Source organism: Podarcis pityusensis, assembly GCF_964106645.2.
Source record: "Podarcis pityusensis genome assembly, chromosome: 2".
NCBI lineage: Eukaryota > Metazoa > Chordata > Lepidosauria > Squamata > Lacertidae > Podarcis > Podarcis pityusensis.
Genome location: NC_138029.1, coordinates 84,852,752 through 84,877,941, shown reverse-complemented (window position 1 = coordinate 84,877,941; position 25,190 = coordinate 84,852,752). Strand labels below are relative to the sequence as shown.

At 39.8% G+C, this 25,190-nt stretch overlaps 1 protein-coding gene across 1 annotated transcript; it reads right to left on the bottom strand.

Annotated features, from left to right (window-relative positions):
• On the bottom strand, nt 1-25,190 carry IP6K2 (inositol hexakisphosphate kinase 2). Its single transcript, XM_080996817.1, has 6 exons — nt 25,032-25,190; nt 8,530-8,825; nt 6,218-6,440; nt 5,250-5,425; nt 2,967-3,142; nt 1-785 (listed from the first exon to the last, which is right to left on the bottom strand). Exons 2-6 carry the CDS (start codon nt 8,729-8,731, stop codon nt 288-290), a joined length of 1,275 nt encoding a protein of 424 aa, XP_080852943.1. The 5' UTR covers nt 8,732-8,825; nt 25,032-25,190; the 3' UTR covers nt 1-287.

Below are 25,190 nucleotides of genomic sequence, written 5' to 3'. Positions count from 1 at the left end.
TTACAATGAACAAAAAGAATTTTATTGGTATATATACACACAGGAATAACAGAGGTATTTGAATAATCAAATATGGAATGTTCACGAGAGTTAAAATAAATAATAAAGATACCCAGATGTGTCAGTGCTAACTCTAGCACCACTAAAAGGAAATGCCCGAACAGCTTTGACTCTGATGGGGCCATCCCAACAGAGTCTGTACAGGTTGCTACCACCAGAAAGTGGTCAATATTTCTGGAATACAAAGAGTCACTATAGTGCTTTCTACTGCTTTGCATTCTAAATGTTTATTCACTGCTTTCATCCCTTATTTCTTTAATAATAACTATTAAGTTTTGAAGTCCAAAAACATAACCCGTGTCTTGGCCCTCATGCACCACGCTATCTTCTCCGTAATACCTGCAAGTTGTATGGGCAAAGTCTATCATTCGAACATCAACTGAGCTAGCAGTAGGCTTATAGGCATATGCGCCTGCCGATTCATCTGAAGACTCCTCTGAAAGGCCTTCAAGGTCTTCTGGATCAGAGTCCACGGCTACCTCTTGTAATTCCTTTCCATCATAAATGATGAGCAAAGAACTGGAGTAAAAGCGGTAAGATTCCTGTTTCTCCAAGACTGATTTTAATTCAGTCAGTTTCTTTAGAACAGGTTCAAAGAGTTCTCTTCGCAGGTATTTCCCATTATGAAAGAACTGGTAAAGTGCTTCTTTAAATCCTTGGACCGAAAGCTTCCTTCCATGGTATTTATTCATGAACATTAACTGGCCAGAACCTGGCTGATAAACCTGTAGAAAATACAAGGCAAGAAAAGGAATTGTTAGCACTGAATGAAACAGTAACTTTGAATTAAAACCCTCGAGAAATTATATGCTTCAGAAGAGAATGAAAACTTTTCAAAAGTCTTCTGATATAGCTGAAGGAAGTCAGAGGTGGAATATTCTAACTGCCAAATCATTCATATATAACACGTTTTAATTCCAAAGCAGATTCTTAAGGTGTATATTATTGTTTTTCCATTGATGAAATAAGACCATGGAATTTAAGTAGGATTAGGAATTTACTTGGCCACTATTTCAAAAGTCAAGTTACAACATGCATAATGGCATTTGGTAACTCAGCCCAATAACAGCAGTATCATGCCTATGCTTGTTAATTCATTTTGAAAAGCTACTGGTGGCAATCTCAGGAAGGGGAAAATGGCCCTTTAAATAAAATTATTGTGTATGTCTACATCGCAGAAGAAATCAATAGCTTGAAGCATATAACTGAGACAATGAAAATATATTTTAACACACCATAACAAATCGTATTAGTATCTGCTAAAATGGTAGCAAAGATTAATGAGTCAGTCCTTGAAGACTAAACTGAAATGACGGTACAAGCTGGCCCTCAAATGGATAAAAATTAAGCATGGTGACTAAAACTAGGATCTCTAAAAGCAGAAAGAATGAACTAAGAAACTACTGGAGCAATATCCTGCAGCCTGAAATAAGGAAAGGGACTATGAATACCATGTTTATACCTTCCAAGCATCATTTGCAAAGGAGATGCTGCTGTTAAAGGGAAAGCACAGAGATGTTTACCACTAAAAGTAACAAAGGAAAGAAAAAGTGGGATAGGTGACCTCTTCTAGTTGTACAGAAAGATGAAAAGTTCCTCTCTCATAGTAGTCATTCCATTCAAACCAAGCTTGCATAAAAGGATGCATAGAGCCAGCAGAGAAGCAAGGAGCCCTAACTATTTTTATTGTCCATACTGCCCCATTCACTTGCATCTTTCACTTACAGGGAATAACTAAACAGCCAGGCAGCAGAACAGCTAACTGCTACCACCTACTCTACCTCTGGACAGTGAAAATGCCTGCAGTGAAGGGAATAAAGTGCACACGGCTAGGCAACTTCCACCCAGCTGTCAGTCCTTTTGAGCAATATGTTGCGATCAAAGTCAACATGAACAGCCACAATGATCCAAAGGGAAAAGAAGCAGCTTCAATGTAATTTTATTTATTTACTTTTAAATTGCAAGGTGTCTTAGAAATCTTTCCAGAATGAAAGGTGAAACAAACAAACAAACACCCAAATAAATAGTAACAGCTTGCCTTACAGTTACAATCATGTTATTTGTGAAAGGAGCCTTCCTTTGGTTGTTTTTCTGAAGTGTGCACACTACAAAGACTTAGTGCAGACTACCACAAAAAAATCCTTAATAAAAACTATTTTTTTAAAAAAGCAAGGGTGCAGCCTATTAGTATCGTGAATAATTTGCAGTTTATCTGCATTCAAATTTAGTCTTTCAGGACTCCAGGACAGAATCTGCATTTAAAATAAATCAATCAATCTGCTAGTATGGGAGGGAAGAGAATGCATTGCTAGAGAGGATTTTTGAGTGCATGCTTCACTCCATGCACATGCATGTGGAAACAAACTCTCTGTGATCATCTCCCATATTGGATTTCTTAATCAAGGACAGCCTGATGGTTAAATAGCAAATTCCATGCATGGTGAGAGAAAGGCACAGTGGCTCACTTTCTCCGCTCTTGATAAGGAAGAGCATTGCTCTCAAGTGGCCCATCCGCCTGATTACAGTGATACTGCTACGTTCTGGAGCTTTCTTCAGCAAGATGGTGAATAAAATGTAAAATTTCTCAGCTAGAAAAGTAGGAAGTGGGAAGGTTACAAAATTGCCTAAAATGAGTAACACCACTGAATTTTTTTGAATTAGAGAAAATAAGGAGGACACCATTCTTAAATTGCCTGAAATATATAATGAGAAATGTACAGCGCCACTGCACTTAATTCTACTATTTGATGACAACTGTAATCAGTACCTCACAAAATTCAGAACAGTGCAATCCTTGCCTAAGGAAAGCCAGAATTTTTCCACTTGAAGAAAACGCAAATAGAAATTGGTTTCACTCACAGTCTAATAAGCAGAAACTATTCATTCCTGCTCTTTCTGAAACTCACCTGCATACCACAAACTCGGACTCCTATAACTGCTGAAGTGCTCTGCTGACACTTCCGGATTTGATTTGCCTTCTTTTCTTCAGATGCATCATCTCCATGCTGCCGGGTTCCCATCTTGAGATCTAACACACAAGGCACCTCATAACGCGAGGTTAGGTTTTCCAGTAAGATAAATTCTGTTTAGTTAAGGAAAGCTCGGAAGAACTGTGACCAAAATTACTCTTATACTTGAAGCCGAAATAAAGAAATGTTTCAACCAATAATTAAAATTCTCAATGTTGCCCCTATATTAGAACTTGTAAAGCTTAACTTCACTATTAATGACTGGCATTTTAAACTCATTGTTATCCACCTTTCACTACAAGGGGCAGGATACGAACATTCAATAAAATATATTAAATACCTTACTTGGAACACAGAAATTACTATAGTGCAAGGGGGGGTACAACCCAATCTAAAATTACTCATCTGCTCCCAGATGACTAATGAAAAGAGTCTGGTGATAGTGCCAGGTAGAGTGCTGGCCCCTTTGCCATGGGGAAGGTGTTCCATAACTGGGCATATTGGGGGGGGGGGGTAACTACAGAGAAGGTCCCCAGAATACCACTACCTCTTGGGCCTCAAATAGCAGTGCTCCCCCAGCAAGGCCTCCCCTGCTGATTTTAACAGTCAGGCAGGTCTGTATCATAAAATGCCTTGTTTTCCACAAACCAAAGAAAAGCATTGTTCTCTGAGATGATGGAGATTTAGGACAGAATCTGTCAAACAATCAATTTGGCTTCAGCAAGCTTTTGCTCTGACACATAACTCAGGTATAACCTTGGATAAACTATTCAGCTGCTCTTCTCAACTGTAGTAAAATATTATAAACTATCCCAATCAGATATTGATGATAAGTTATCAATATTTCAGACAACTCCATCAGAAAATTTCTCTACAAGGTTTGTGCAGAGAACCTGCGTATTTTCACTGAACATTTTTCAGTGTTCTAAGGGTTTAATGTCCCCCTGAAAAAAACCCATTAGCAGTTCTTATACAGTGGTACCTCGGGTTACAGACGCTTCAGGTTACAGACGCCGCTAACCCAGAAATAGTACCTCGCATTAAGAACTTTGCTTCAGGATGAGAACATAAAACGTGTGGCAGCAGCGGGAGGTCCCATTAGCTAAAGTGGTACCTCAGGTTAAGAACAGTTTCAGGTTAAGAACGGACCTCCAGAATGAATTAAGTTCTTAACCTGAGGTACCCCTGTACATTCATTTCCAGAAGCATACAGTAAATAGGCTACTTAAAGACAAAATACAGCCAAACATCATCTTTGTGCCACATCAGAGAACCAGCAGCACATTTATTATTTTCGGCACACAGACCCCTTTATCTATTTGCCTCCAATGGCAATCACAGAATGTCGAGGTGTCTACAAGCCAATCCCTGTAGACTGCATTTATATGATTTAGGGAAGTGGGTTTACGTGTAGCACATGAGCTCTTTATATACAAAGAATATGTGTTAAACATGATCTCCCTCTATCAGATATTCTACTGGAAATAAAAAATAGAGAAGAAGAGACAATAAGCTGCTGGCTCTTAAGATAGCATTATTTTTCTCCATACAACTGAACAAAAAAACATACATACTTCTTTGGGCCGATTAAAAAAGCAAACCAAGATACATTTGAATGTGTGATCATGAGGATCATGAGAGGTAGAGATTAAGCCCTCTGGTGCCATTTGAGGAAAGAATGCTGGTGGTTCCAACATAAAGAAACAGCAGAACTTTACTTCACTGGGTCTATCCACTAATTAAAGCATGAGGTTCCATTTATAAAAATTAGATGTGCACTAAGGAATATCTTGATTTAAAGGCACATCTGTACTCATACCACTGTCAGCACAGATCACTCCTCAACAAACTGTACTGGCTTAGAGGTAGATTGGCTTGGACTGAAGCAAGACCAACATGGTTCCTTACATAATGCAGACAACAGCACTACCATCAATATCCTCCACCAAATGCAGAGATTACACATCAATTGCGGGCTACTGTAAAGGTAAATGGTCTGCAGATTTATGTAGCATCAACCTAAGAACTATGTGAGAGCCTGAATTCCAACAGCAGAAAATAGTACATTGTAGTCACTTCCATCAGCCAATGCTGAGAAACACAAATTTGGTCTAAAAGTTCCCGTTTCAGTGACTTGTCACATTTGATATTTAACTATTCAGTTCCTACGATAATGTGGTTCTTGTTCAGTTGTCATTCATTTATTTGCACAAAGGATACTATATTGATTCCGATGTTTTGCATTTTCCTTCATTCGCTTTAACTGCTGCTGATGACATTTCATACTCCAAGGATTATGGTGTTTAAACTGAGAACTGATGTTTCCTTTTTTCTCCACACTGTAATACAGCACTTCAGATTTCTTCAGCAATTCGAATTCTTCCTCTAACTTATGGCTGAAAAATAAGAACCAAACCTTAGTATTAGTGGTCAAGTGGAAGTATCCTAGCCTTTCAAAAATCATTTGAAAATATTTGTGCTCTGCTAGCCTTCACTCGTGCATTGCTTACAACTAGCCTATTTCACAATGATTTTTAAACTAAAAAGTGGTATCCACTATCTTTCTTATATTAACCAAGTAATTTGTCCCATGGTTTCTCAGTCAAGCCTTCACCCATGTTTTTAAAAGAGTATTGGCATCCGATGAGCACTGATTCTAGTCCACAAAAGCTAAATAAATAAGTGCCTTGTTTGTAAGGTGCCACAATATTTTTGATTGCTTTTGAAGCATCAGCCTAACATGGCCTCTTATATATATATTTGAAGAGCATTATTTAACAGTTGCTACAGTTTATAACTTTCAAGATTCAAATGACACCATGTTCCAGATATTCTTCTCCTACTTAAAATGCCTCAATCTAATCCTGAAATCAATCAACTTAAATATATTGTAGGCCTGAAAAACTAGAATTTCAGAGCTCCTTACTTAAATTTGAAAAATGACTTTCTAGGCACAAAAATGTACAGTATACAACCCTATCCAGTTTTACCACACTAAGTCTGTAGTTTTATACAGTCATCTATAAGGAAACCCATTAAATACAATTGGAACTGCTTCCAAGTAAAAATGCTTAGGATTGCACTGCATTCCTTTTTTTTTATTTTATTTTTTGCAATTCATGAGATTTGAGTGTACACAGAAGAATCATGATATTAGCTTTTGCTTTGCTTACTCTTTTTTTAGTTACCTTTTCATTTTCTCTTCTTTTCGGTGCTGTCGAACCCACTCCTTAGTTAACTTTTCATTTTCTAGCAATACAGTCTTTTTATTAGTCCACCGTAACAATTTATTTTTAGGTTCACATTCAGAATTATCTAGGCTTTCCAAGTTATCATGGTCCCCATTTAATGGATATGCTATTAGACACAGGTTTCCATCTTCATCCTCTTCAAAGCTTACCGATACCACACCTTCAGAGGAAAAATAAGATATACAGTTAAAATTAAAGAAATGAGAAGCATATACAGCTTACAACACAACATAATTTTGCACTAAGAATATAGCAACTTTGGTTTTTCTCTTACCCCAGTCCTTAGTTTTTTATCTTGCCACAGGCCAAAACTCATCTGTCAACCTAACAAATATCAAAACATCTAGACAAAGTGACACCTCACAGAGAAGACAATTTATCATGAAGACAACACATTAATGATACAGGAGATTCTTCTCGTGAGCAGAATCACATAGGAATCAAATAATAACAGGAGACGTTTTCAATTATTGAAATTTTTTATTATTTTCTTTTTTTAAAAATCTGACTTATCTGTCCCTAGAAGAGATGTAAAACATTGTATATTTACATCTTGCAGTGAAATGTGCCCTGCACAGAAACACCAAAAGCTTTAAGTTTTGCTTAACAGCAAAGCTAAAAGCACTTATCCAAACAAATGGCTTTCAGGAGGGTTAATAGATTCCAGGGAAAAGGAAAGGCTTGCAAGAGCAGAGCAAAACAAGAACAACATCACACATTACAACAGACAACTAATTCAAAGGGTTCCACTTAGAATCACCACGTTTAACTTTACAATTTTTATTTTCCTTGGGGGAATATATTTTATTGATTTCAGTTATGTAGCAGTCTTGCAAAGGAAATAACAAAATGAAGTACAAAACAAATTTGACTGAGATACATCAAAACATGGTGAACTTTGAAAGCATTTTTGCTTCCTCATCTCAGAGTCTCTAGAGCATTGTCTTATGTTTTGAGAGTCTTAGAGGAAAGTTCTGACAGTGCCATATAGGAATGCTATGGCAGAAGTTGTAACAACTGGCTGAATGGGGCTTTTTTTCCTCAGTCCTCTCTCTTTATCCTGAAATCAATCAATCTGTACATTCTTGCCGCTCATCACTAGAGTTCTTGGCGAGAGACTGGCACTTCTGAGAAGGGCAGGCAGCTCTGGGACCTACAGTAGCAAGGGTAGGGAGTGCGGAAGCTCTGACTGACAGTCCTGCTGCCCACACAGGAAAGAGCTACAGGAAAGGGGGGGAAGCCAGCTAGAAAATGGCCTTTGACTTTATCCTGGAAAAAACAACAGAGATGGACCAAATGAGGCCCCCCCTTACCCCTGAATCCCTCCCACACATCTCCAAAAGAGAAAAACCACATATGCTAGTACAATTTATTACATTCTATCAAACATTTATAAAGTACATTTTCATCTATTCATTCCAAAAGCTTGTAATGAGAAGTTTTCAAATGTTTCAGTAAGCGTGCACATCATATAGCAATACAACTAAGAGACATCTCTTAGTCTTTTAATTGGTGAAATAGTGGTTGCTTTATTCAGTGAATAAATATAATACAATGTAAAAAGGTAATCAGATTTTTAAAATTCGGGTATCTTTAATTAAATTCCAGTAGTACCTCATTCAAAGTTAAAAGTTTTGGTCAACTAATGCAATGCTAAGAACTGGAATATCTACTCCCACATACCATCTGAGACAGTCTCTTCAACGGTATTTCACCTTTTGCCTACCTAATGACCGCATTTTTTCCCCATCTCCTTAAGGGCAAAAACAAGCTGAATATGTTTTAACAGTAAATTTTAACTTCCCTGCTATGCTGACCAAATTGTTAGAGGTAGAAAAGAATCCAAAGAACCACAATAAACTTCTGTAAGACAAGCAAATCTTATCCAGTTTATTTTTTGTTTTGTTTTAAAAAGTGCACACATACATACAAATCAGAAAGAAGCAGCACATTATTACTGAAAACATTTACAAGCTATTATCAATATACTTACCTACCTGTGCCTAAGGCCGATCTATAGGCTATCATCAGCAGAGTTGTTCTACTCTAATGCTGTTATTCAGCCCAAAGACCCACTGGCAAGCATCTCCACCCTGTATCTCCACAGCCTGGCTCAGACAATATCAAAATGCATGAAAAGAAACCCCCTAAAATCTCTTCAGCATAAGAGACTTTAGAGACAAAACAGCACATTTGGATTTACAAAAGGAATAAAAAAGCCCAACCCCCTTCTAAGGTTGGTAACATACCTTCATACTGAGGAGTGAATTTACGCATTTCTGTAGGAAGGGTCTCATAGAACAGGTGTTCTCGCTGGATAAGGGGCTTACAGATGGTCTTGTCATTAAACCGGAGGACACAGGAGTGACCTCCAACCTGATGAACAAAAGGCTCTAGCAGGACGCCTTTGGAATAGTGCTCCACTTCCATAGCTCCAAATGCCGGGCTCATCCTTGTAGCACATTAGACACACCAATGTGGCAGTTGTGAAGGCAGCTCACACAGAGATCGCTTCTCCAGTATATGTTTATTCCCGCTAGAAAGTCTATGGAAACAGAAGAAAATCCCTTTTCGTTTAGCAACGTTGTCTGAAAGAGCACAAATAACAGATTCTTTCGCAACCGAGATTGAGAGAAAGAGAAGTGAAACTCTCCGCTCTGAAGCAGAAACTGAAAAGAGCCAACAAGCTCTAAGCACTGAGACAAACAGGAGTGAGGTCATACCATAATCTGCATACCACGCCTCTCACAATTTTAGCCAATTGGGATTAGCACACAGCTACTAGGCGTGCCTATTACGAAGGAGCAGGGAGAATGTCAATGCAGAAAGTGGAAGGGGGAGAAGCACTCGCACTGTTTCTCTTGGCTGTTCAAATCTGCTAACCCTTGCAGCATTTTATTATCAGCACAATAGTCCACAGGGCAAAACTGTAGATAAATGACGCATTTCCACTCTTTTCTCTATATCATATTACGGATACCCATCTAGCTTTCTAAAGCCTGTCGTAGATAGAACATGCAAATAACACTGTAAACCAGTGTTTCCATTTGATGCTTCCTTTCTTTTAGTCTGCATGCATGCATACACACGCTATTTATTACTATTCATTTTAAAAAGAAAGAGCCTGGCCACAACCTAAACTAGCCTTTGAAAAGAGTTCCTCAACACCACTTTGAACTCCCCGGGTAATAAAGGAGTTTGCAATTTAGCTTTTTGAGCTTTTAAGAGAACGGTCCCAGAAGAATAAACACAAGCATTTTCCATTTAATTATTATTTAGTGAGTTTGTATTTTGCACTTTAACTCAAAGGTTCTCAGGATGGTACTTAAAAATATATTAAAATATACAAATTGATTTTAAAAACATATAAACAGCAAATATAAAATGAATCAGAATGTCAAATTAGCTTTTTTGAACTCAAGAGTTTAAAGAAAAGCTTTAGACTTCTGAGAGCAGCTTCCAAAAAGAGAACTAAAAAGAATTCATGTTCAGAAAATTGTGCATACATAGATCACACAAATAGACAGAAATTCACAATCCCCCTCATTTTTAAAACACATCAATACCTATTGTGCATATTCCTATAAAAGTAGTATGTTCAGCATTGCTTGTTTTATTCTTAGCAACCTTATCTCCAACTTAAACAGGAGGATAATCTTAAAAGTTAACTCTGTATCTACATATGTTTTTCTCCTTATAAGATGACAAACATTATATCGTACAGAATTATAGTGGTCTTCAAGAGTGAGGATCACACATTTTGAAGCTCAATGGTCTATTTTGATCATCTTGAAAAAGAAAAGCAGAGATGAGCTAAATCCTATTAGCAAATATAGCAAAGGTCTAATATAGTTTAGTCTTTAAGATTTGTAGCTAAAAATAATGTGACCACTGGTTCTCCCATAAAGAGTGTTACATGAACAATCATGCAGCTAATGCTGAGAGACCACAAAGTGTTCTAGGTCGCAGACTTATTTTTAGATAGACCCAAGTACAGGATCACAGTGCAAAGCTGTGCAAAGCATGTCATCTTAGAAATAAATCCCAGAATTCAAAGATCCTTGCTTCCAAGTAGGTGTGCACAAAATTTATCTTAAAACTTAAATGGCAATGGATTGCAGAAACAAACAACTCTTTTTTATAAAAATTGATAAATTTCTAGAAGTGTGTGTGTGTGTGTGTGTGCGCGCGCACATGCACAAACATACACAGACACACAGAGGGATTTTAAACAATAGATGTGTATGTGATACTGATAATATTGAACTTCTTAGCACTGAGGATACTTAATTCTTTTTAAGATACATTTTAGATCGTTTTCAAATTTTGTGCATTGTTTTGTTGTTTGCTGCCCTCGGCAGAGTGAACAGAAATTTAACAAATACTTGCTGGACCATAACAATATTATCATCAGGCACACTACCCGGTGAAAATACACTTAACAAAATATTTTGAGCTCAATAATTTCATACCTGTGATACTACAGAAGATAAGCAATGAGTATACCTAATGTTTACTCTTAATGGCTTACTGGTGTGAAGCACATTCTGACTACCTAACTACTATTGCATCCAGTCCATTTCTGCAACACACTTCTATCCAGAAGATGGCACTATTTTTCCAGTTCCAATGAATTACTCTACGATAGCAATACCCTCAGATAAAGATGCATCCAATGATCATCTACTCGGGGTAAGATGCATTGGGTTGTATTCCTACTCAGAACAGACACTGAGTCTATTTTTGAAATATGGCAACCCTAGCTTACTTCCAAATAAACAAGCTATTGTAATCATGACAATACATTCAAGAAATTGTGCTCTGTCATCGTAACAGAAAATGCATGCATGTGTGCAAACACATAAAGACTTGGTCAAAATAATCTCTACAACCTCTGATCCTCACAGAAAAATGTATTTGCTACAGATTTCACCTGATACGCAAACGTATGCCACTCTCCACTCTTCCCCAGCGAGCTCATTAATTTTTCAAGCGCTTTCACAACTTGTTTTCTTTCGTATATGTTCAGAGCAGTCCACAGAGGATGCTGAACTGTGTGTATTTACAAAACTGCATTCTCTTGGGTATCACCCAGGACATGATTCAACAGGCCCCACCTTCAAACATGAGCATAAAAGCTGTCTCTCATACAGGGGCATGCATAATATTCCAGTATTATGCAACAGAATCTTGCTTTTGTTCTTCATGCATTGGTAACCTCCTGCTTACACTACAGAAAAACATTTCCTATTAACATGCCCTTGAAAATGGATTTGAAAAGCATCACAATTAGTCCAGATGTTGCAGTCCCTTATTGACTGATGTGCATTAAAGTATTTGTGACTTCACTGGTTGTCTTTTTACTTCAAAGCACAACTCATAGGTGCTGCTTTTTTAAATTTAACTTTGAAGTCCTAAACAGCCTGTGTCTTGCATACCACACCACAGAGCATCTTCTCATACATACTTCCTCACATAATATCTGACATGGGCTCTACACCTTTTCACATGCTGTCAAGATCTAGAAGTGGAGCTGGCCCTCTCTGGCATCTACTCTTTGGAATAGTCTTCTCTGGGAGAGCAGACATCACCATCAACATCACCTCTCTTCCTTGAATCCTTCCCACTGGGTAGATGACAGTAGATCACACACATCTGAGAGGGAGAGGGGAAAAGCAGCTGGAGCAGGCCCTGAAGTAGTCTTTGCCTCCCTTCCCTGGAATTTTACTTGTGATTACATTATTGTTCCCATACCAGAGCATGATACCTCAGAGTGAGCATATGGTGAAGCAGAGATCTAAATCACAGGCTTCACAATTCATAACTTGTGTGTTTAACCACTTCACTAAGTTTTCATGGTTCATGGTTTTATTTACTGCACATTTTCAATCTAGACACTGTGTTACCTATACTGATCTTGCTGGTCAGAAGTCCATGTGTAAGCTAAGAGGGATTAAAAACAGTCCCTGGGGGGCTTGCAGCATACTTGACATTTAAAAAACCTGTCTTAATGCAGTTCAAGGCAATCCTAAGCTACTAGATGTCCCTAGGCAAAGTTTTGTTATGTACAGCTTTCCAATGATCCATTCCTGCTTTAGATCAAGGTAACAACGGCATCTTTATTCTTCACACTTCCACCCCAAACAGGATTTTATATCTTTTCCCTCATAATACCATTTATATAACTCTAAAGGAAAAGCGTTTTAACTCCTGCTAAATCTTCTGAGTATAAAACATAAAGTATTTTAATTATTAACAATCTTCCCCAAGAACATAATATCCTACTTAAATATTGAGATGTAGAAAATGACCCATGTGCCTGGGAACATGGAGTTCAATTACTGAAATACAACAAATGCTTTTGTTTTGGCAATAGCCTTTCTAAAAGTCTTCTTTTTTTCAAAATGGCTAACTCTCTCTACTTCATTTTCATTATTTCTGCTCTCTCATTTCTGCCTAACTACAAGTTATCCCCTTAATGAAAAAAATTTCAAGTATTTATTAAACTATCTAGAAAATTATCCAAAATACTGGCTATGCACAGTCTCGAGCATTCAGCATTTAACTAAATGCATCCTTGAAATACAAAACCTAGAATAAACATTGGGTGTTGATATGAATGGAGCCATTAATAGTCACTACTTTAAAAAGAGTAAAGGGAATCTGAATTGAGATGGGAATATTTAAAGTTTAAAATTTGCAAAACTCTTGCTTTCCCAATGAGCAAGCCACGTGAGTGAAACTCCTTCACATCAGTCTCCTTCCATCCCTCTCTTTGTTGGCAGACTCTTCACAATACCAAATTGCCCGTCTCCCCTCCCTCACTCAATTATTTTGCTTAAATGAACAGACTACCTACTCATCAAGGAAGAGACTGGATGTTGAGGATCAGAAAGTTCCCTGGTACTTGGGACACCTACAATAAATATTTTCCAGCTACTTCTTACAATGATTTTCTTGCCCTACTAGACTAATATGTTCTGGTTTTTCTCTACACATGGAAGTTCCTCCTGAGAAGCTGAGAATGCAGTTTATTCCCAAATCATTCCCTTTCATTTCATATGAACCAGGAATAATCCTCTGGCTTTACACTCACAATTGCTAGAATTACCATTCCACACATAAACCTGCTTTTGGAGAGGCGAAAAATCCATCCATAATACTTTTATCTATCCTTTTGTCCAAAGGATCAGGGCAGTAGAAGTGAATAGCCTCACAGCCGCCCCAGTCCCCAGAAGACATCTCTAGTCACCTTCACGGGATACCAAGAACAGAAGAACATTTCAATGTCCCCATTCCTAGCTTCACAAGGAGCAAAAAGTAAGTACTGACTTAACAGGGAGCCCACATTATCTATCTTGTTTCAGAAAGTTTAGTTTTTCTAGTTTTAGAGATCAAAATCTATGCTAAATACCAACAGACTTCCAACACTGGCTTTCATAACTGGATGGAAATCCTACTTCAAGTCCTATTACTGCATTCATTACGTCAGTACCAGCAGCATTATGTATGAATGGAAATTTTTCAAGAGGTTAATAAAGCAGAGCTCCATAAGAAATCAGCATCAGCAGCAGGGATGGAAGCAAAGTTTCTCTTGAGAGAGAAAAAACAAACAAACAAGTAAAGCAAGAACACAATGATGGAACAGTGCAAAGAACAAAAAGAGGTCAAGAGAAAATAGAACTGTTTATTGCATATTTGCCAAAAAAACTTATTTTTGAGGAAGGACGTGTAGAGACTATTTCAACTATTTAAAAGCATGTGATCCTTAAATCTCCTTGGTGGAAGTTAAATCTAAAATTAAGCATCACATCTTAACCATGGAAAATGGTGAAAGTTTTATTATCAGTCTAGAACACACACATCTGAAATAAAATGTCACAGTACGGATGAATGCTGTTTGGTGGCTTGCAATTCAAAAGAACAAGATCAGCAGAAATGTAAGTCTATTTTTTGCATAATGTTAATCAAAATAAAAGTCACAGTAGATAGAGATGATTGCCTCTGAAAGTATGGTAGAACTAAAAACTACACTGGGGTTAATAATAATTAGGCTTCATGCATCATTAGCTGTACAAATGGAGAGGGGCAAAAAGAGGAAGGTCTTCGTCATGCTGATTGCTGGAATCATAATTGGGGCATGGGAGGGGGAGAAATCAGCTCCTTAACTTCTTCAACAACCAAATGGCACATAAGCTTTAATACACTATCATTTTAATTACAAAACAATCCCCTCTTATATAAAGAAAGACGAATTATTAAAAATAACACCGACAAAAGCAGTCAAATATTTTCCTTGTTAAAACTTTTAAAAGTAATTTCAGGAGATCTATGACCATATCATGATTACACTGCTCAGCTTTTATTTGCATTGTACTCTCACAGGACACCTGCAGTCAGCAAAGGACATGCAAACAACATAGTTAAGTAAATGCAAGGTGAAACCTTTAAAGTGCAGTGTATCAGTCTAGAAAACTGCAAGATCACATTAAAGGCAAGAGGGCAATGCCTCCTCAACTATCTAATTTATAAACCTTACATGTACATATTACAAGAACTGACCATTTTTGGTAAATGCCAAGAAACGTGAATTCTGACAAGACAATCTCAGATGAATTTTGTGAAAATGTGAGAACAGATAAATAGTATTTCACATTTCTGACATACACAGGTAATGTCACAATTCTGTGACATTGGTTGGGGTTATGATGCAGCTTTAACGAATCCATGTATGCACAGAGCCGTTAAATGAACAACGATACAGCAGGGGAGGGGGGAGCTCTGGCCTTCCAGATATTGCTGGATTGCAACCTTCAGTCAGCATGGCTAATTGTCAGGGTTGATGGGAGTTATAGTCCAACAACTATTTGAAGGGCTGCAGATTTCCAATGCACCTGTTGTACAAGATCAGGGTAAAATAAAGTAAAAGCTCCTCTATGATATAGCTGATTTCTTAATTGCATTGCAAGCCAATGCACATTGTGTAGCTGACAAAAAAAATAATAATAATCTGTAGAAGATCCAGTTTAGCATCTCTGCATCTTGCATGAGAGATTAAAATTTTCCATTGCAGGGTAAGTTTTTTTCCACTGTTCCCATGTTCTCTTTCACTTCTCCTCTTTAAAGGTTATTGGATTTTGAAACAATGCAGGAGTAGGGTGTGGACTCCGTATTTGAACTGATTGTCATTAGTTTGTCACTTAATAAATTATACATTTTATAACATACCATACTGGGCTTTATTTAGTGGCATCTAATCAATTTCAATTTATCTAGCAAAATATTTCTTCAAAAATTTGCTTTCCTCTTCTATCACAAACTATACAAAATACCAAGACACAAAATGACTTGGTTAAAATTGTCTGTAATTTGATTACCGGTAAATAACACAGCTTGGACACTCTTTTGAAATATGAGGATCCCCCAACCCAACAAACACTCACCCTATTGGACACCCCCCCCCCCAAAAAAAAAATATCATTCGAACAAAATGTAGCCTTAAGGTTTTGGAAAGATGCTTGCTTGTTGTGTGTTGGTTGGTTCTGTCTGCAATGTCCAGATTCGTTCTATTATGAGTTTCCATGAGTGTACATCTACTTGCATTAGAAAGAATGTAATACAGTGGTACCTTGGTTCCTGAACAGCTTAGTTGTCGAACAAATCGGCTCCCGAACGCAGCAAACCCAGAAGTGTTCCGATTTGCGAAAGTTTTTTGGAAGCCAAATGTCCGACACAGCTTCCGCTTGAGCGCAAGAAGCTCCTGCAGCCAATTGGAAGCCACACCTTGGTTTCTGAACTGTTTTGGGAGTCGAACGGACTCCTGGGACGGATTAAGTTCAAGAACCAAGGTACCACTGTATATGTGATAACAACAACAGAATACATTCAGTTAGCATTACAGTGGTACCTTGGGTTAAGTATTTAATTCATTCTGGAGGTCTGTTCTTAACCTGAAACTGTTCTTAACCTGAAGCACCACTTTAGCTAATGGGGCCTCCTGCTGCCGCTGTGCTGCCGCTGCACGATTTCTGTTCTCATCCTGAAGCAAAGTTCTTAACCCGAGGTACTAATTCTGGGTTAGTGGAGTCTGTAACCTGAAGCATATGTAACCTCAAGCATATGTAACCCGAGGTACCACTTACCACTATTGTTTGTGAATCTAACTGATGGCCCATCATCCCTGTTGCAATCAATACATATTGAAATTAATCAATCTTCTGTTTTATCCATCTAACAGGGGCAAGGCCCAAAGTGGCAAACAGCCACAGGGGAGTGGGGATAGAAATACATGTGCTATTGCCCAGCCTATTTCTACTACATCCCAGGCCATGCCTAGCAAGGAGAAAATAACTCCCATGTACACCTAGGGGAAGGGGAAAAGAAAGCATGAAAGAAGTATGGACAAGTCTAGGTAGGCATAGTTAAATCCATCCTGAATAGATACTTGTAGATACATATTAAACAGTTGTCACAAGTAAACTAATTTTTTTATTAAAAATCAAGCCCTATTAAGACTGGTACAAAAAGTAATCGGACAGAACTGGCAAATCTGAAAAAAACAAGGTAATGATTAAGGTAGCTATTGTTTTCAATACCCTTGTTAGAATGACGTTAGAATACCTGCCAGGCATTTCACCAGAATATAGCTATTCTATGTGATTTTATAATATATTTTTTCATTGGTAGGACCACACCCTTATTCTTACTTACACCTCTTGAAATTGTTCCAATATATGGCACCTTACAGTTTTACTCATTTACAGGCCTACTGTGACTCATTTCCTGTTAACTTCTAGTGATTGCTTCTACTAGTCACAGCAGTTTGCTACTGATTTAAATACTATACAATGGGCCCGCAAACAACACATAATATACATACGTGATTGGGACCTGAGGCACGCAACCGAAAAATAAATACAGTGGAACCTCGGTTTTTGAACGTAATCCATTCCGGAAGTCTGTTCAACTTCCAAAACATTCGAAAACCAAGGATCAAAGGGCTGTCAGCAAGTTCAATGGGGAAAATTGAAAAACGTGCCTCAGAAGCGATCCGACTACCGAGATGCGTTTGAAAACAGAAGCATTCACTTCCGGGTTTTCGGTGTTTGGCTTCTGAGACGTTCGGCAGCCGAGACGTTCGGAAACTGAGGTTTGACCGTACTGTATTTTTCCATGTATAAGATGCCCCTATGTATAAGAAGATCTCTTTTTTTTTTAACCCAAAATTAAGAAATCAGTATTTAAAACATGAAAACGGGCAAGTTTTTTTTCATTTAGAGCCAGGGAGAGCTTTTTTTTGGGAGATTGCCTTCAAGCCCAGGCAGAAAGCGCCCAGGATCAAAACAGGTGGGCAAGAGAGGGGGCTCGTCTGTTGCCCTCCCGCGCTTTGCAGCCTAAGCTGCAACCTGCCTGATCCTACTCTGCATGAAGACAAAGCAGCAGCGTCCAGGTCCTGGATTCTGAGCCACCAGAGCTGGGAGCAATCCAGGAGTGCTCGCAGCCAACTGCATCTCCATGGACAGGGCAAGGTGAAGCAGGTGGGCACTGGAGCCAGAGAAGCCACCCCCTCCCTCCCCAGAATAACACCTTCAGTGCGGATTGGCAGCCGCACAGCTTAAGTCACCAAACTTTGGAACTTTGGAAGGTCAGCTGAAAGATTAGGAAGGCGGGCAGAGTAGAGTCTTCCAGACAGGGCGACGAGGCGTCTACAGGATACCACGTGAAGCTTGAACTCCATACACCAGGCTCACTCCTGGCTGAGGGGGAAATAGTGCCTCTGAGCATGAGCAAAGCGCCTTTCCCCCACAGTGTAGCCTGAAAGCAGTCAAGCTTTCCAGCCCTGCCCCACATTCACATTCTGTGTATAAGATGACCATCAATTCTTGACTGAAAAAAAATCAGCAAAAAAAGTTGACTTATACACAGAAAAATACCGTAAATGGGGAGCAGGAGAAACCAGTTATGAAAATAGCTTTTTGAGCCCTCCAGTCTCTAGGAAGGCGGCAGGAAGGCTCCTGAAGGATCCCAGTGCCCGGTTAGCAAGGCAGAGGGCAAGGTCCGATCCAGACAGGCAGGGATGGTCACACAGGAGGGTAGTTCCAGGGGTTGCTGGCTTTATGTGATTTTGCCTTTGCATATGGACCCCTGGAACCAAACCCTCATGTAAGTGGCAGGCCTACTGTATAGAGATTTGCAACTAACGGAAACAGAGCCATCTGCTTAAGAAAAAAGTTCTAATTTGCCTGAAAAAATAATGACACAGTCAGACCCCCTTATAAAGAAAACAGCAAAGGACTCTAATATAACTTTATTTTGTGCTCCAGCCTATCTTCACAGCCCTAGTTGGGTGATTCCCTCATGAATTTGACATGTGAGAAACTTATTACCTCTGCCATCATGCCACCCACCCTTTGCCATATGCATACTGAGGGGGAACATCTGTAGAGGAGATCCTATGTGTGTAGGTTTTCCCCCTCCCACCCTGCAGCCAGGGGGGCCTGGCTTAATAGACTACAGTACAGTGGTACCTCGGGTTAAGTACTTAATTCGTTCCGGAGGTCTGTTCTTAACCTGAAACTGTTCTTAACCTGAAGCACCACTTTAGCTAATGGGGCCTCCTGCTGCCGCCACGCGATTTCTGTTCTCATCCTGAGGTAAAGTTCTTAACCCGAGGTAATATTTCTGGGTTAGTGGAGTCTGTAATTTGAAGCGTATGTAACCTGAAGCATATGTAACCCGAGGTACCACTGTAATGTAAGCATAACTTTTATATGCGCTGGGAAACAAAAAGCATTGTGTGTCTTGCTTTATTGTGATATTTACTTTATTGTGGTGGTCTGGAACCAAACCCACAATTCTCCGTGGTATGTAGTTCTTATATTGACTAGCTGGAAAAAGAGTTTAGGGACAGGAGAAGCTTGATGAAGCTGGTCCTTTCAGCAGAGCTGGCAGAAAGACACAGCGTCTTTTCTCTTGCTGTTGGAATGGCTGCTGCCAGTTAAAGGAGAGTAGGTCTGGTGGAGCTGGGTTTTTCAGGCATAACTGATGGACTGGCCCTGCTTCCCATTATCTCTCACTGTTGCAGCCTGCTGGAATGGAATGTGTGTGCATCATCTTTTAAAACTACTCTGAATGCTTTTGAATGGGCGTAACACATAAGCTCAAGGTCTCGTTTCCCAAAAAGTTGCTACTGCTGTAATTTGTGACCAGCCATAGAACTGCCAGGTCTTCCTACCAACATCAAATACAAGCTCTTCAATTTCCTACTTCTTGGGATGGGGCTGTAGAACAAGGAGTACTTAGAAGTTATGTGGGGCACCAATGCTTTATTTTTCCACAGAAAAAAGTTCATTAATAAGAATTAATGGATGCCAACTGAAAATACAATATAATGCAAACTTGGCAGTTTCATTTCAAAGTTTTTAGCTTTTTTTACTAAACACAAACATGGAAAATTTGATCATTGCAAGTGTGGGGAACGCTTTCAGTCTGAGAGCCACATTCCCTTCTGGACAAACTAGTGGGGTAGGGTCAGAGGCCAAAGTAGGCAGTGCTATTAAAAGTTAGTTTTACATTCAAATCATGCAACTAGAAAGTCACTTGGATGCCTTAGACAAGCCTCCATTGTACATGTGAAATATGGAACTAATAATACTGATCAATCTTAAGAGAGCTGTAGTTGTTAGGATTACTGAAATAATATATATGGTGTGTTTTAAGATGAATACAAATGTAGAGTGTAGTAGCCATGATATAAATGCCCATTCAAGGACAGTCTCATATAGTAAACAATCCTTATCGGGGGAGGAACTGTAGCTCAGGGCACATACTTTTGATGAAAAGGGTGCCATATTCAAACTGATATCATTAGTGTAAAAACAAATCAAGTAGCAAGTAGGGTACCACTGCCAGTCAAAGTAGTAGGCAATACTGGCCTCAACTGATAAATTGTCTGACCCAGCTTAACGTTCCTATTACCAAAGCACTTACACTGATCAAAATGCCTTTGGTTTCCAAAAGGGATGGAAGATGGCATGCTGAATATTAACTGAGAAGAAGCATGTGTCTATAACAAATATCAGTTGGGCATCCAGAAGTTGGGCTGCTCCCAGGATCCTAGGCTATGTACCTCACCTTTCACAGCATGTATAATTTCATCCATCATGCTACATACATCCTACTTCAGCAGGTCCACTACAATGACAACTTCAGTGCTTTCTGATTCAGCATTGTTTATTCTACAAATGGCACCACTGGAAGACATAATCTGGAATTCTGAAATGTAGTACAATTGGTATGCTGATGACACACAGCTCCATCTCTCGTTCCATCCTCTAACCACAGAGAAGTTGTGAAAACTCCAACTTGGTATCTGGAGTCAGTCTTGGCATGGATGGGAGCAAACAAAATGATCCTTAATGCAGGCAATGACAGAACTCCATCTGAAGGACTAAGTATGCAGTCTGGGGGTACTCCTGGAACTAATCAGACTATGTAAGCAGGCAAGAGTGCCTTTTATCAGTTTTGTCTAGTTGTGGTCTTACTTCGAAAGCATGGATTTGACTCGTTACTCACGCACTAGTCACATCCATAAATCACAGTAATCATCTGAGCTGGTGCAATGTTGTCTATGTGTGGCTGCTTTCAAAGTTTTAAAAGTGCAATTGGTACAAAGTGTATTTGCCAGAATGTTAGCTAGTGTGTAGGACATAACACACTGATATCAACTACATTTTTTTCTGGCCTCAAGTTAAAGTGTTGCTTTTAGTCTTTAAAACCCTCAGCGGAATTGGACCACTTCCATCTACATGAATGTGCTCATTCCTTAAGAATGGTTTCAGGGGCTCTACTCTCCAGTTCATCTTCACTGGAAATATGGCTGGTGGGTATCAGGTGCAGGGCCTTCTCACTGATGGTGCCAGTTCCAAAATACCCTCCTGGGGAGATTGGACAGGCTCTACTTCATCTCACTTTAGATTCTGTGAAACTTTTTATACAGACATCTATACTACTAGCTTGCCCATTCCAAATAAATGTAGTCGTACCTTGTGAGTGTTCCGATTTTCGAACCCTCTTTTGGAAGCCAAACATCTGAAGGGGCTTCCACAGCTTCCGATTGGCTGCAGGAGCTTCCTGCAGCCAATCAGAAGCCATGCTTTGGTTTCCGAACATTTCGGAAGTTGAACAGACTTCCGGAACAGATTCCGTTCGGCTTCCGAGGTACAACTGTAAAGGGGTGCTAAAGTTATCTATACTTGAAATATGGCATCCTAGTCAAAACAGATATGCATCATTTTATTTATAAAGTATTTAGCAAGCTTGTTGCAATGGATAGCAGAGGCATTAGTCTCTCCAACCCAAGTAATTCAGCTAAATGGATTATGAAAATGCAAGGGGGTCATACAGCCATCTGTGTCATCACCACCATCTCCAATGGGCTCTATGCTGTGTGAGGGGGATGAGGGATCCCTTCATTGGCCATCAGTGTTCAAAATCAGCCAGGTGCGTTTTGTGACAGGCGTAGGTCCAGTTGCAACTACATATAAATCTCTGGATACCAGGCTCACAACTGGCATCTCCATCTGGCTGGCCCCTCCAGCTTTCTTAAGAAGGTAAGCAGAAAAGCTTATTTATTGCATTTATATCCCACCTTTTCCTCCAATGTGTACATAGTTTACTCCTTCCTCAGTTAATACCCACAAACACTTTGTGAGATAGGTTAGGAGGCTATGACTGGCCCAAGATCATCCAGGAAGCTTTATGACTGAGTGGGGATTTGAACCCTGATCTCCCAAGCCCTAGTCCTACACTCTAACCACTACACCACACTGGCTTCCTAGAGTACTTCTACTATGGGGAAGCTATATAAATTAAGTAGGTAAATAAATATGGGGGAAACAGTCTGAAATATTTTCATTGAAGCTTGAATTTGTTTTGTTCTGGATTGTATTATTTGATGTTTTAATGTGTTGTTAACCATTTTGAGATTTTCTCTTTAAAATATAAAGCAGTATAGGAATGAAATGAATAAAAATTGTAATAAAAAACCACATTGAGGAAAAAGACATCTAGACATTCATTTTGACAACAGTAACCTAGGTTTAAGGCACCATTTGGCGATTAGCTTATATATCTGAGTTTCCTAACACTGCCCAAATCCCACTTTTAATAATATCCCTATTTGTAGAAACTACTACTTTTTGCTTCCTAGTGAAGTCAACGGTTAGAAGATGGTGGGACGTCTTGTAGTTTCACCCCATCCATCAACAAGATCTCCACCTTTACTCCCTTAAACATGCAAGGGAAGGATCACTGGTGGCTGTGAAGTGACTGGCAGACAGCTATAAGATCTTGGCTCTCACATGCCAAACATCCCCAATGACTGTGGGGAACTCACATAAGTAAATTTGGATTATGCAAATACTTCACCTCAAGCAACAGAGTACTGCCCCTTACTGGCAAAGGGGGTGTAAACAACCAAAACAATCCAGTTAACTAAGATGTCAATAGCATTTATTATAAACTGACTATGTGCAATATATCTCCGTTAATTTCATTTATAAATCCTAAATCAGGGACTGAGAACCTGTGGTCCTCCAGATGTTGGAACTTCAGCTTCCATCAACCCCAGGCCGCAGTCAATGGTAAGGGATGGCAGGAGTTGTAGTACAACATCTGGAAGGCTACAGGTTAAATACCCCTATCCTAAATAAGCCAATTTATGTCCAGCTTGTCTTCTATATCATACCTTATCACATATCAGAAGAATGTGGAAAATATGGTGACACGGCCAATGTAATGATGGTTGACAGTCTGTTGTCTAGAAACTGAAGGATCACTCATAACTGATGGGAAATAACCACTCCTGCTCACTGCACAATGGAGCCTTGAAGTACTCACTGGTGACTTAAGCTGTTTTCACTATAACCATCTGGCAAGAAGGCTGACATCTTTTGTCAATGATTAAGATATGGTAGCCATCTTCATGTATTCTGTATAATTTGGATAATTCTGTACCAGGCTGTAAACTGGGATGCTTTTGAAAGCTATTAAGGTTGATGTGGTACAGATAATAATCCACATCCCCTCCTCAAGAGGCCATGGACCACCATATGCATTTCTATCAACATTCCGGAATCTCCAAAGCTTCCTGCAGTCTCCTGGCAAGCTACTTCACTGGTTGCCTTCTGGTTACAACTTTGTTCACATAACATTTCAACTAACTTTCAACATGACTGCTAGTAATCACTGAACTTCTTCCATGTGTTTGTTTTCTTTTACCTACATTTTTGCACACTTTTGAGCAATTTGCTCTGAAAAAGCATTCTAATAAAATGTTAAGAGCTGTTAAGAGGAAGTTATTTGGGTAGATACTGACTTATTTTTTGCCATGTTAATAATATGCCAACCACAGCAAGTCTGTAGGGCATGGTGTGCTATAAAATCAGGCCAAAACATAAGAAAATTACATCAGAAATACAGAACACCATGATTGTGTCATGTGCATGTCAAAACAACCACAGTACCTCAGGGCTGCTGCTAATATTTTTTCAGGGCAATAAAAGGTCTTTCAACACACGGTGTACTGCCTGGGAAGAAGTCAATTAGACATTCAATTAAATAACTACAGTAATAGGTTACTACAATGTAAGATCAAGATGTTCCAAATTTATGATACAAATCTCATACAAATACACCAGGCAGGTGCAACATGTGGAGAAAGAAAAAAATCAGGAGGGCATATACAAGTACCTGGTTAGTCATCCAGCTTATTTCAAAATTGCAGAGTAACAATGATTCATGCATTTCCCATCACAATAAAAGCTTTAAACCACACCCACCCAGAAGTTCAAAGTACCTCACCATTTTATGACCTCCTGGCCCTACGCGAAAGGTTTTCTAACCCTGCGTACACCTTCCGATAAGGGAAAGATAAAGAAAAGAGAAATCTCACCCAAGGAGAGAAGGATGACGATTCAAGTGTTAAAACAAACCCAACATAAAAGTGCATGTATAATAAAAACGCAATAAAGGGGGGGGGGGTTTGAAATGTTCGCAGCAATTTTCTCCTCCTCCCCACCCCCGCCCGACCATTTTCAGTTTGGATGCCCGGTGATGCGGGCCCACATCACAAGCCAAACGCAACACAGAGCGCGAGAGAGCGGTGCTCAGATATACCGAGCGGCAAACCAATTCCTGCCGGGTAGAAAATGGGGAGGGGGATTGCAGAGAGACAAACGAGGGGGGGGGACCCACACCATATTCACTGATACCTGGCTGGTACTGGGACGTGTGGGGTTGGGGGGGGGGAGATAGGGCGCACATTAAAGGCTTCGTTTCCTCATCCTACCCCTCTCCTAGAAGCATCCCTTGGAAACAGCAAGCCTCCCTCTAACTCTGCTGCCTCCAATGACGCTGCCACGGCGGCGCTTTTGGGGTTTCAACGGCTACAGGAGCCGAGGGAGCCGAATACCTCAGGCGGGCTGCCTGAGGACGACGGGAGAAAGCAACGTGGTGCCGGGGTGCGGATGTGGCAACCGGCTCCACCCGCAGGGAGAAGGGGCGGAAGATGGTGGCCCTGCCACCGGCTCTTCTCAAGCCGGCATGAAAGGGACCTTTGGGCTCCTATCCCGAGACGGGATGAGACTCCTCGGTTCCTCCTCACACCTTGAGACACCCAAGGGTGGGAACGGTAATGTTGGTGGTGATGATAATAATAATACAGTAATAAAAAACCGAGAGATGCGGTTACCTGCCAAATAGCTCCCCGCCAGCAGCGGCTTCGACTCTTTTGTTTCTCAGAGGCCAAAATGGCGGCGCCGAGCGGGGCGGCCCTTCCCCCGCTGGCAGAGGGTAGGCTCCGCCCCGTGCATCTCCATTGGCTCTGACGAAGCAAGCCTCCGCTGATTGG